The sequence below is a fragment of the Apostichopus japonicus genome, chromosome 11 (genome assembly GCF_037975245.1).
Source record: "Apostichopus japonicus isolate 1M-3 chromosome 11, ASM3797524v1, whole genome shotgun sequence".
Lineage (NCBI taxonomy): Eukaryota > Metazoa > Echinodermata > Holothuroidea > Aspidochirotida > Stichopodidae > Apostichopus > Apostichopus japonicus.
This window is the reverse complement of record NC_092571.1, coordinates 15,859,159-15,872,936: the sequence shown is the minus strand read 5'-3', so window position 1 is coordinate 15,872,936 and position 13,778 is coordinate 15,859,159. Positions and strand designations below refer to the sequence as shown.

The window sequence follows — 13,778 nt, the reverse complement described above, 5'->3', positions numbered from 1 at the left end:
ATGTCCCGGTGGGTCAGAGAATTTTTCCAGTTGCTGAAGATTTATCGACATCTTCCTAAGCTTGCCATCGTCTGTCCATAGTCCGTGCCAGCTGTCGTGCTTTCTGAGCATTTGATTCTGAGGGGTGGGGGGGGGTCTTGTGAGGGGTGGAGATCTTGTGGGATGGTGGCTCAGTCCTCAAGAAAGCTACCCGGTTGTGGGGATGTGGACCGTTGTTCTCAAGGATGCAGGACATAATGGCACATGATTTTTCGACAACAGAGTCACGTCGGGTACCTGGTTGGGTACTTGGTTTGGTACCCATTTGGGTACTTGCTTGGTTACCAGCTTGGGTACTCGGTGCTCAGTTTACTACCTGGTGCCGAAAATGCAATTTCAAGAGGCATATTTCACAAGCACTTGTTATGTAATACAGTCCATTCAAAAAGATTTAGCTTAGCTATTAGGATGATATACTCTCTAGGCTAACTGGTTAATTTGTGTGTATGCTCACATAGGCCTGTGCTCAAACAAGAGCCAACCTAGTGGAAAGCAAATTCCATTTACGTGTTTGCATAGTTAAGAACCAGGCCCATTTTGAAAGGAAGCTCGTGTTTGCAAAGGAAACTCTTAAACCCCTTTTTATCTTCTATTCTCTCTTTTTTGCTTTGGTGAGGCTTTGGTCACACTTGATTAGCGACACGAAGGTCGTGTTTTACTTTGGTTTTTTAAGGTACCCTGGAAGTACGAAGGTTGCAGGATGGTGTGGTTGTGTCGGAGCATTTTCCTTGTTTAGTTAGTTTTTTGTGTGCGGTCAGGCCGTTCAATCTCTTACAAAACGCAAGACGCTCAGAGGTGGGAAAAAGTGACAGACGATATATATATATATCTTGTTAGTTTGTAGATGTTTGCTCTTTGATGCAGTAATTGGTATAAATCTTAAATTTTAGAAGGAATAACTTGAATTTGTTGGTCTTTGATTACATTTCCTTTGGGTGGGACAGACTTGGGGTATTATATCACCAAAGCAGGTATATATGTTAAAGCTATGTGAATAAAATGTTTTTGTATATTGGTGGGTATTCACTGCAGTTGAAAACCATACCAAGATGATACATATATAAATATATATATATATAGATATATATATATATTTGTTTTTGGAAAGTCCCTTCAAAAGCCTTCAAGAACACCTGTAATCTAAACCACATTCAACAATTTGCTAATAGAGCAGAATATGGACTTCCATTATTCTTTAGATGACAATAGACATCATCCCCTTTGGCCTATAATCATATCCCTCCCAATTGACAACTCCAGTATGTGAACCTGCTCCATGTAGATTATAATATAGATATATATATATATATATATATATATATCACACAGGCAGTTTGTTTGCAGTAAGCTCCTTTAAAGATAGCAAAGGTGTAACTAACCACTGAAGATTGTAGAGTATACTGTATATAATATAAACTTGCCCTCTTCTCTGCCCTGTCAAGGAAGGAGATATCTCTGGCTGTCAAAACAATAAGGAAAGTGGTTTGTGACCCTCTCCCTCTCATGTGACCTTGTCCTACCCTATGAAGCAACAGAGACCAATCAGGACCCAGGTCAGGGTTAGGTTACCCCTAGTTACTCCCTTGGGGGTGGTAACGTTGTCTGATTGTGGAAACCACATGTGAATGTAAGCTTTAGGACTTTCAAAAAAGGTGACTCCCATGAGGGAAGACTGAGGCACTGTAAAAGGTATAGAGAGATGTGGGAAATTTGAACAGCAGGTGGGTTTGTTTCAAAAAAGAAAAAGAAAAAAAAGAGAGATATAAGGAAAATAGAAAAAAAAAACAGGAAAAGGTAAAACACCTAGGGAAAAAAAAAGGAAGAAGAAAAAAAACAGACAGTGTTTTGTAGCTGATTTAGGAACAAGGCTTGTTTTAAATTATCGAAGTACCTGTGCTTTTGAGTTTGTCGATTTAAGTTTTGACTGGTAGTTGCAGACACTGCAGTGGTAAGCAATTGAGCTGCTCAAGGTAAAGACAGAGGGCTTCTACTATATAGCATAGCTTGTGAAACATTGAATTTCTGAACAAATTTAATTTAGACTGTTAAAGCTGACCAACTGACATGATGCTGTTTGGAGTAAATGCTGTAAATCACTGTTTTTTTGTGTGTTTTTAATGGTAAGCTTTCACTCTGTACCAGTGATACTAAAATTCCACAAGGATACATGTCTAAATGCTAGCTTCACTACTGACAACAAGAAAGTTAAAAAAAAATGAACTTTCTGGTTTCCCATTTTAGATGATGAATATTATTAATTGCCTTGGAAGCAGAATTTTCCTTCATTTAATGAGGAGACCTTTCAGTACTTCAATCTCATAAAACTATACAGAAGCTTAATGTAGGCGTACAGGTAAATTAAACCTGTGGGATTTCTTCTTTCTTCTTCACATCCATCACCCGTTTTCAAACAGAGAGAATCATCAAGGGGGCGAAACCTTACTTTCCATAATAACCGTTAATTTGGTCATCTGGGGGTTGGAAAATGCAAATTGTTGTCGAGTCATTTCTGGCATAATCTTATATGTTATCTATTGTTTTAAGAAAGAAAGAAGAGAAAAGAAAAGAAAAGAAAAAAAGTAATGTGTCATCCAACTGAATCTTTGACAATAATTTGACATTGCGTTTATTCCTTTGGGGGTGTTCCTGATCTGGTAGGAACTAAATTCATCTTTTTCTATCTGTTCATTGTCTGACTATTTTGGTCTATTAAAATCTCGACAGAAGTATGATACCTGCTTTGAAACCTTCACAATGTCTCTGCTTTTAAGCTCAATTAAAATGACGGACATTTTGAGAGTGACTGAGGGCGGTAGCGGTATTGGAGCAAATCTCTGAACTTTGGGGGTTATATGTCATTGACTCCTTCCCCCCATTCCCCCCTCCAACTCATTCTCTCATAACTAAATTGATGTTTGTTATTAAATTTGCAATTGCTGTCCATATTATATATATATGTTCTTTGAAGGAAAAGGTGAAGGCTACCAAAAAATAAAGCAAAGTCACTGGTGTTTACTTCTGGATGAGTCTCTTCCTTCCTCGCTTCTGTCACAAGGTTGGAGCTCACCGAGACTCAGTCGATCAGATCCATTCCATCGGGCTGCAATTCTCTCCACCGTTTTCCTTGCCTCCCTGACGTCGAATGAAATGCAAATTGATCTCTCCCAAAGTACCGTGCGACACAGCGAATGACATTTCAGATCTCCCCACGAGCAACGGGGTGGAAGCAGAGCTGGCTGCGTCGTCGTACTACCAACAGAGTCTATACGCTCTACTCTCGTCATCCGTTCCTCCGGTTAGCTCGATTGCTCAAGGCCATTCCGTAGGAGTTGTCATATTTCCGATCAGGAGAGTCGAAACGCCTCTATGAATATCCCTCTCTTTGAATTTGCAATTCAAATTTCATCTTCTGGCTCCGGCTTGCTGCTCCTCCTCGCGCTCTGTAAATTGTAAAGAGTGTTTTTCCACAGTCGCTCGTAGAGCTCGTAGAAACTCTGTGTTGGCAAAGCCGAGCAGAATTGTCGCTCGGAAAAGATAAAAAAAATAAGACGGAGGACATTTGGAAAGAGACAGAGAGTTCAGAAAGGACAACCTGCCCGTTTCTGTGAAACGTTTCCAGAATAACGATATAAAGAGATAAAATACTGAAAAGAAGATTTTTTTTGTTTTGGCCAAAAGTTAATGAACATTTTAAAGTTTTAATACAGAAATATTGATACAAATAACATTCAGATGTTACAACGTAACATTTTGTATGTAACATACACAAAATCATATCAAGTTTTTGAATATTAGACTATCATGTCCTCATTGTTCCAATCAACACTGCATCAATCTAAACAGACCTAGGTTTTCAGTTTTAGCTACTTGCTCAAAAAATGTCGGTGCTCAAAACATCTAAAAGCTCAAGTCCAATTTTTCTGAATTCAGTCACTCGTGTGGCAAGCAATATGGGAGCAGCCCAAAAATATGTGTTGATAATAGTAACGGGTTATGTTTGGTACGGAAATCCCTTTGATTCCTTGACCAACAATTATTAACCAAACAATAAAAAAATATTCTGAATGTCCACAGGCAGAAAATTACCTGTAACTTGTTCTTTCTACTTACCGGCAAAAACCAAATCCAATGACATTTAGTTCAGTAAAATAGCACGAATTGTGAGGCCTGGTAAATAAATGATCGACCACGTACAATTTTTGAGAAGATAATTATGATTATACTTATATAATTTGACAGTGCAATCAACAACAAAAACAAAATAAAAGATCCGATCACACTGAACATGATGAAATATTGTTTTTGAGTAGTAAATATAGAAAAGAAGTTTGAAGTAGAACCTGTGACTGAATTCCCTTTTGGTAAAAAAAATTTTTATCTTACAGATTTTCCGGGAACAAACTTTATATGTATATGTAGATTTATGCTGAACGGCTTTTATCCCTTTGTTTGCTGTTCCTTCATGTTTATGGTAGTTATTTTGAACTTCGCAGAAACAAAAAGAAAAAGAGAGATAAAGAAAACAAAGAGTTGACCTCACCACATGACACATGCCCAAACCTACCCCCCCCCCCCTCCTCTGCATTACCATTGTATGATCTTGACCACAGCATGTCTGCAGCTAAACTGAACCCAAAGAGATTTCAAACTTTTGGCTGCGTATCTTGTTCTCGATGTTTTGAATCAAACATTTCCTAGTCTGTAGTTTTTTTATATGTACTAACAGCAATAATATGTCATTGACAGTAATGTTACCCTGCATAATATATTCAGCCTCTTCTGATAAAAGCGACAAACTCACTGCTGCATAAATCAACAAGGCAGTCAGACATTTAATTGTCCACACACAGCCACCATATTATCCCGCGCTGCAATCGCACACACAACGAGCGACGTATACACCCAATGCATAATACTTAATGCAAAAGCCCGCAGTTGTTGTTATGCACATAGCCTTTACCTAATATACAACCCATCCATATATCCATTTCACATGCACACACACACAGAGCTCTCCTCCCCTTAGTGTGGCACTCATTATTAATAACCTAGCTTGATGTCTGTGGCTAGCAGTCCTATCACTCATTCCCTGCTGTTCTCTGGCAAACACATAAACATGCCCTTATATGGAAGTGACCTCAGCCATTTAAGCTCTCCCTGTAGTGTGTAAAGAAATACCTAAGGCCATGTAGCTTATTATTGCAACAGCCTTGTCTACAGTACAGAAAAGCTTGCATTGAAAACTGAACAGAGAGAGCACACAGTGCCAATGCAAACATCATGTAGGAACTATAATAACATCTCTGGGTCTATTGCTATGATGTCGCTGCCATTGTGAAGTGAAGGCTGAAGTACTAACACTATACAGAGAGCTATACTAAATATATATATACATATATATGCTGTGTACATGGTTAGCCATGAATTTTCCATCTTGGCTTTGTGCCAAACGTGGTGTTAAGGGATGAATAGGGTAGGTAGGGAGGCCCAACACAATATATATATATATATATATATATATATATATATGTATATGTATATATATGTACATATATATATATGTGTGTGTGTGTGTTTTTATGAGTTACAGGACATTATAGCAGGCAGGCATACAGTGATTGGAGTAGTATAAAGGGATCACCCAGTGGAAAGAAAATAAGGGTAGTATAATGGGGAATTATATAAACTTCTTGAAAAGATAACCAATGAATTGGCATTTGTTTACTGTAAAAATAGAAAATGAAAAAAGTTAGCTTGTGACCTGTCATTGAAAGTGCCTGTATTTAAACACTATGGAAACAATAGCTATAGACAACTTTGGTTTACATTGGGCAGCAATAGGATGGTAAGATATTTAGTGACGTAATGGTGACAAAGCAGTTTCTTTCTCTCCTGTAAGCTGGTGTTGGTCTATTCCTAGGTAGTGTGGTGGGGAGGACTCTGTTTGACTGTATTGGCTTGGTAAACCAGGTTACAATAGATGAGAATTAGTTGTCTGATGATCCCTCAACGTGTGAAACTCTGAGTAACAACTACTAGTGTTCCACTAGTCTCAACTAATTCACACACACATATATATTATATATATATATGTATGTGTGTAAATAGCTATATTAATGCGGACAGGATCATGGTTGAATTTTTCTGCGCAACAAAATGTTGTGACATCTGTCCGTCTGTTTTAGTAAAACTAACGCCATTGATTGAGCTATGGTTAGTTACAACTTGAATTGTATGTGAATCATAATCGTTAGTCTGGTCTACACCTAGACACCTGTCTTCAGTCTACCAGTCTACACCTACTAGATAGTGTACACCTAAAAAAAAATGATCTCTCTCAAGATGAGCATATGGTAACATGTTTAAAGCTTTTGTTCAAATTAACCAATTTCTTGGTAATCATTTCTTTTCTCTTTTCTCTTTGTTTTTGATTTTGGACATTGAACCATCCAGGAACAGATGGTGTTTTGAATGATTAATATTTTTATATATATATATATATATGTATATATATATATATTAATATATATGTGTATATATAGATTATTACAATTGGTAAATGGCTACCCTTAAATTTGTCTTTGGGGAAATTAATTTTAATCATGTGGCAGAAACTCTGCAGTTGGTATTTAGTAGTTACACTGTATCCATTGTGAAATACTACATGTATTGGCTATTGGCTTTGGCGCTGTTGCCAAATTACAAAACGTATGCATCAACTGATGATACCTGCAAGTCAAGATATGTACAGTACTTAATGTTTTATACCCATACTCATTTTTCTAGGAATTTTGGCCAGTCCACAAATTGGTAAACACTGACACTCTTGGGTTCATAGAAAACCTGGATTTGCCAAAGTCCGTTTGTCAACTTTGGTTCTCCTGAAAGGCCCCTTTTCATAAACAAAGTTTCGCTCTTTGAGAGAAGTGAAGAGAGGGCTAGTTTCCGTGTGCATGTGAGGACTAACCTCACACGTTTGCTATTTTTAATTGGGAGACCCAGAAGTCAAGAGTGCTTTACTGTAATTGGGTAACAAGAGATATGTTCAGTATGCAAGGTATGCCTGTGTGTGTACTATGTGTGTTAATTTTAGAGGTAGGTCGAGCTATATCTCTTAATGGGCGACAGCCCCTGCGTAGAGCTTCTGCGAAAAGATCTACTTTTATCGCTCATGAAGGGAGATGTGAAACAAGTAAACCCTGCTGCGGTGTATTGGGAATCCTGAGATTCTTTGCGGTCTGTCGTCACGCTGGAGTGAATGCGTCATTCCGTCGTGCTGTCAGGGGGGTTGGGGGGAGTTTGAGGTCAACGTGGACATTGCAGTATGAGGCACGACAATGTTGTGTACTTAGTGCATAGTGGAACGAACCAAATTAATGTACGTCAAAAGCAACAGAGACCGAGCAGTTTGTAAACAAACCTGAGATGACTTTTTCAATCTGGCAGTTTTTTATCTTCAATTAATGTGCAAAATCTGTGCGGAGAAGAAATTAAAATGTTGGTAAGAAATGTACCCAATTGCGATATTAGGATAATCTGTGATATTGGGATGAGGATTTGTGATTAGGCTGATTAGGATTAGGATTATCATGAGGATAAAGTACTGGGATTGCTATATTAGACTGACAAAGATGGGGGGAGTGTGCCGGGTTGTCCATTTCTTTAAAGGATGAAAATGTTTTATCCAGAAGTAAATTGGTCACGAGTAAACTATTATTAGCAGTTCTGGATTCGTTCAGTAGGATTTTGTCTCGTCAGCAACTCAGCATGCTGTGAATCCCTGGTAGTGGTTATGTCACTTGAAGGAGGAGGATTGTCATTGGTTTTCATACAATGCAACCACTTAAAAAATTTTGTTGTTTCTCTCTTTTTTGTTACAGACCAGTGGAGGACAGGTATGACACAGCAAATGCAAACTATGAATTTGAACGATCTTACGGACAGCATTATGGGCGTGAGAACTCACAGTACAGGGACGAGACTAGCTCGTCACCTGCGTACCGAGAAAGGCAAAGAGATAGGACTCGTGCAAATTTTTATTCACATTCCAGATCTTCGGATCAATACGAAAACGACCCGGACTACCTCAAAGATTCGTACGGAGAAACCTTCGGTGATGTTTCCCTGCGGAAGTCTCGTCTTAAAACGTTCAAAACACTACCCGGCCAGAGCCCCTCGGCTCGTTCTGGCTCTGGGTCGGGTCGTAAATCAAAGAGCAACAGTCGATCGCGATCGAGAAGCAAGAGCACAGACTCACACAGCAGCGACACGGGTAGCGAGGTTTGGTCGCGGTCCAGGAGCCGGGACCGCGAGAGCGACGGGGAGAGTCGCAACACAGAGACGACACAGAGTTCGATGGGAGGATCAAAGTTTGCCGGTTTGTGTGTGCGAAATTTACCAGCAAGATCAAGTGGTGAGTTTCTTCAAACTTGGTTGTCAAAAGGAAATTTTTTTTCTGTTACATGTATGACACATAACATTTTCCCTCTCGTTTATCTTCTATTTTGCATTTTTCCTTTCATTTTTTTTCTCCAGTTGCTCTCAATCTACGAAAAAGTTTTGTTTTTATCACAAACTGTGTTGCCGAATAACCTTCGCCTCTGTCGATTTGCGATAGAAAATGTTGTTCTTACATTTGTTTCGCTCATGGTCATGCCCAGATCTATTGTGTTCCCCTAGCATTTGTGGTACCTGGAATGTTTGAAGCTAGCCGACATTAGCCGCCTCCCCCTTGGACTATAATGTATCAATCTTGACTAAAATTCTGCCTGAAGTCATCCTTTCATGAAATACCAATAGGGCCTTCAGCGTATTTCTAGTGTACAATATTAACCAAGTCCTGACAAATGGAGTCTAGTATTAAATGGAGGGTAATGAGATGTCCGGGGGAAAAAATGATCCAGCATCACATCGGAAAATGCTCAGCACAAATGGTCAATTATGTATGATATGTATAGATAGGGAAGTGACAGTATGCTGTGACATTGGATGTTATCTCCAACATTGTTTGATAGCAGCGATGTAACTTCTATACATCTACTGCTTGCTGGCAGTCTTTGATTTGTGACCCTAATAGGTCATTTCAATTCCCTAATCACCAACACACACACCACAAGGTCCTAATTAATTTATTCATTTGTTTTCAAAAAGCCATTTCTCAGTTCTTGTTGGCATTTACTGTATACCAAGCAATAACCTACTTGGGTGACAAAGTTGAGAGAAAGAGCATAAAAAAAAGTTATTTCTCCATTTGCCTCCTGGATAATATCTACGAAAGGTGCTTTCTAAATAATCGGTCTCTCTCAGTCTCCCCAAAGTTAAAAATTTCAGAGCTTAAAAAAGTCTCCTTATCATTTTCTATCTTTTTTTTAAAGTTTTTAAAAGATCCTCCCACAGAGTTAAAATGACTTAATACTGAAACAGACTCTGTTTCTTTCTGAGAATAATATCAGTTGCTATTGCTCTCTTCTCTCTTCTCTCTCTTTCTGACTCTCTCTGATATCTGGTTACAGTTACACCAGCAAAGCATGTCTCAGGTTTTTTTTTTTCCTTTTCTAAATAACAACTTTGCCAGCAAAATCCTTCCTGTCATTAATGATGCATGCAAAACAGCAAGTGTACAGAAAGGTAAAGAAGACTAAACAAAACAAGAATAAGAAGAAAAGAAAGAAAAAGGATGCAGTAATTGTAGAAGAAAGCCCCTCCTCCCCCCCCCCCCCCACAAACAAGTAAAACAGGAAAAAAAAACATTTATGCACCCTGGATTTTTATCCCGTCTTTAAACTCTTCTTTTCGTCAAAATCCATTTAATTTCCCGACTCGGTTTTCCTCTCCGCTTCATTTGTTCGGATCGTTTTGCGAGATGTGTAATTGAAAACTGCCTTCTGTGGTTAAGTGCTTCTTTAGCTCTGTGGAATTTTCAGGTTCTCCGGTAGCAGATTTGTATCGGCGGAGTTTTTCTCCTGTCGTCTGACTAGTAAATTTGCGTCTTTTATGTCGTTACGAAAGCTTTACATAATCAGATTTTTTTTCCTCCCCCCCCCTGCTTTCTTGAAAGGGGGTACGTCACGATTTCAATTAATAATTTGTACTGAAAGGTATCGAGATATGTCTTGTTTGCAGATCTAATGTTGGTAGCACTCACTGTGAAAGTGTATTGACAGAGTGCTTCTGTGATGACTTTATAAAGCATTTTAGTCATTATATGTTTAAAAGTCCAGGGGAAAAGAAACAGATTTTTTTTTAGTGCCGGTGATGGTTTGGACAGCCCTTCTGTCCTTGCAAGATATTCACCATTAAATTATGCAATTAAAGAATGCATTTGTAAGGCTGAGTTGGTGATGCCCTCAGCTCTTCAATGCAAGACATTAATGTTAATCCACTGTTATGTAAATTCTAATGACTCAAACAAAAGACAGATGTACATTTTTCCTTAACTTTTTGTTACAATTTGTTTGAAATTTGGTGACACAATGTGTTTTCTACAGCCTCTGCGGCAGAAGTGCTGCCAGACCCACCATTCTCAGATTTGAAAACTCTTTCTGGGGAGAAATAATGGGGCGGAAATCTTGAGATGGCGCAAATTTGCTTCAGGTCCTCACTGACCTATCTCCTCACAACAGAAGTACTCTCACTTTCCTGTGCCTGTGCTTTGAACTGGCTACCTTCCAAATAGTGTATACCAATAAACATATGACCTTTCCCGTTCCACCCCCAACCAAAAGGTGCCGGAATGATTGTACAGAACCATGTCATCTATACTTGATTCCGATTTTCTTTGACCCCTGTGACCGCTGGAGTGTTCACCCTTGACATTAGTCAAATTCATTTTTGTCTTTCAACGTTTTTCGGAAAGCTTTTCTTCCTAGACATCTTACGAGATTGCAGATTTTTTTTCCGCTGATGAAGGAGAAAGCCAAAACTGTGAAATGTATTTGAATGATTTTTCATGGAGGTCATTGTATACAGTTGAGTATATTGTCTGTTTGGTTCGTACAGGCTGGTGGGTTTAGAGGCTGGAAGCTGTGAACAATGGTTGAAGCTTCAATCATGGAGGCTGTAGTGTCTGTACATTTGTCACTTGGAAAATTGAATCTCCTTGATTATTTGAAACAGAGTAGGAAATTAATTGACAACTTTTCTATAGATGGTAGCATCATATTTGTATTTATTCTGGGAACAAGGAGAAAATTCAGATGAGCTAGTGCAAAATGGAAACCACAGTTTTGAAGTTGAATAGTGACATTTCCCTTCACCTTGCAGCTTTGCAGGAAATATTGACAGATTTTTAAATATCGTGGAAAGAAGAAAGGTGTACTGAAAATATGGAGAAGTCTCCATTACTTTGAGAGTGCTCCCTCCCCACCCTCTCTCCCCATCTATGTTATTTGGGCTAAATGGAACCTTTTTCCTTTACCTTGAGCTCGCAGAATATTTGGACTGCTTTTCAATATTGCAGAAGAAGGATATGTTTTGGCTGAAAATATCAAGAATCACCCAATGGCCCTCCCAACCCCTCCCCCTTCCCTCCCCACGCATTATTTCAGCTAAACAGAAACATTTTACTACACCGTGTGCGTGCAGGAAATTTTGACCGCTTTAGAAATATAGTGGAAAGAATGTTATATTTTTACCAAAAAAGTCAAGAATCCATTACTTTGAAATTACCCTTCTGCTACTTTCACCCCCCCCCCCCCTAAGCTAGGTATTTGAACTAAGTGGAATTCAGTGAAGTTATCTTCTTTTCCTCCCCCCTCCCCCCTTCACAAAGCTATGTATTTGAACTAAGTGGAATTCAGTGAAGTTATCTTCTTTTTGTATGGTAGTTGGTCTTCTAAGCACTGCTACAGATCAGGCCGGTGGAAATTCCATGCCGATCCAAGCAAATCATAATAACCGAGTGTTTATATCCACCTTAACTTTGCACCGCAATGCGACGTCAACAATTTAGTCTTCCTGCGTAAGGTTTTCCGTTATATATTAACTCATGTCAGACATTGATTTATTCCCAAAAAAATTACAAGTGCGAGCTTCAATTTGATATCAATTTGGAAAGTTTTTCCTGACTCTTTTCTTTCTAGTACGCACCTTAGTTTCTCTTTTAGATTTTATGGTGAGTCAAACAATATCAAACCTTACTACTACTACAGATTGGAATGGGACATGCCTGCAATTAGTTTCACCGGAGGCAAGTTTTCATATCTGGCAAACTCTAAATCAGGGACCGCTTTAAAAAAAAGCAATATCTGGCTTTTCTTGCAAGCTGTTGCTGATTATAGACAGAGTGGGGAAGTGGAGTCACGAGAACCAAATGCTCTCTGAAACCGATTATTAAACTTTGCAACTCACTATTTCGCTGCAACCAACGAACAGAGGCAATAAACTTTCAGCTGTTAAAGAAAGAAAATCAAAATGGAGTGAGGCTGGGATGGAAATGTGGTTTAATGTAACGAATAATACAACTGCCGACTTTGAACTCTTGTTCATACTTTTCCAATCGTGAGACCTTCTGCTTGCGAGAGATGGCGTTTCTACCCTCCTGGATTTTCATCTCCTATTTTAAAGGCCAATCTTGATAAAGTTGTATGGTTTCTTTTTATGTTCGATCAGATTTGCTGGAATCAAGGTTCATAGCTCTTTTTTCCTTCTTATTTTGGATAATTCAATTCCATCAGGGGGGTGGGGGTGAAGCATCATGGGAGAGTTTAGGAGCCGGAGAACTTGTTAAATTCTGTAGATCTGGCATGATGCAATTTATTCTGTAATTTTTTTTTTTTTTTTAAACTGCTTTTACAATGCTTAGTTTATTGTGTGGCTTAGACTGCCATTTGTCGTAATGAAATTGTTAAGTCCACCAAGGTGTTTGTTGTTACCTTTCGGGTATTTTTGTTTCTTTTTTGGTTTGTTTATGAAGAGCGAAAATTGGTAGTCATGTTGTAAAGTCAAAACTTGGTGTGGCAGATGTTGATATTGAAGTTGCCTTATGGTGTAAGAAGAGTAAGTTCAGAAGCCTATAGTTGATAAACCTGTCAAAACTTGTCTGTTGCAATCTCTAGATGTGTTTGATGATGCGGGTGTTTCAAAGGGAGTTTTCCCTTCTCGAATTTACACATACATATTGACCGGAGGCCGTCTTTGAAGTGTTTATATCAGTTTCCTTGTGAAATAAATCGATAGTACTGCGACGGTCACTATCTCAATTGAATTAAAACACGGGGTCACGCCCACCTATCATCCACGGTTGAAGAGTAGGCAAAGCCCCCACATCCCGTCCCACCTTTGTGGGTTAAATTATAACACGGCACCCACGCCTGGTATTGTGTAATGCCGTATAGTATGTCTTGAGGAAGTTGAGGGCTGGCCTACAATGCCATGTATTTTTTCCTTGGTGCTGATTTGGGTGCTGATATTGGTATTGATGTGGGTGCTGTTACAAAAATGGCAGTATATTTGCCTGAACTTCTGGCAGTAGTAGAAATTAGGACAGTGTATCTCTTTCTGTGATTAGGCTTGGTGACTTCTCAGGAGGTCGATCAATATTGAGATATATATGTTTGGAACACTCCCATTTCCCCCTATGTACTCCTTAAAAATTAGACCCATTTTCCTCCCAGTAAAAGCATTAAATGTTTTTCCCATATATATATATGTGTGCTCTAACATACACGACAAAGATATTATAAAACTAATAGTTGTAATATTTTAATATCAGTTACAGACTTACATAGTTTCGTTATGCA

General features: G+C 38.7%; 1 protein-coding gene across 5 annotated transcripts in view; it reads left to right on the top strand.

The window, feature by feature from the left end:
* The window catches only part of LOC139976065 (uncharacterized), a 72,338-nt gene that overhangs the window by 32,673 nt on the left and 25,887 nt on the right, over nucleotides 1-13,778 (top strand). For all 5 annotated transcript variants that reach the window (XM_071984481.1, XM_071984478.1, XM_071984479.1 and 2 more), the window contains exon 3: nucleotides 7,920-8,452. In XM_071984481.1, coding sequence (XP_071840582.1) covers nucleotides 7,920-8,452 — 533 coding nt within the window. The remainder of the gene's footprint in view (nucleotides 1-7,919; nucleotides 8,453-13,778) is intronic.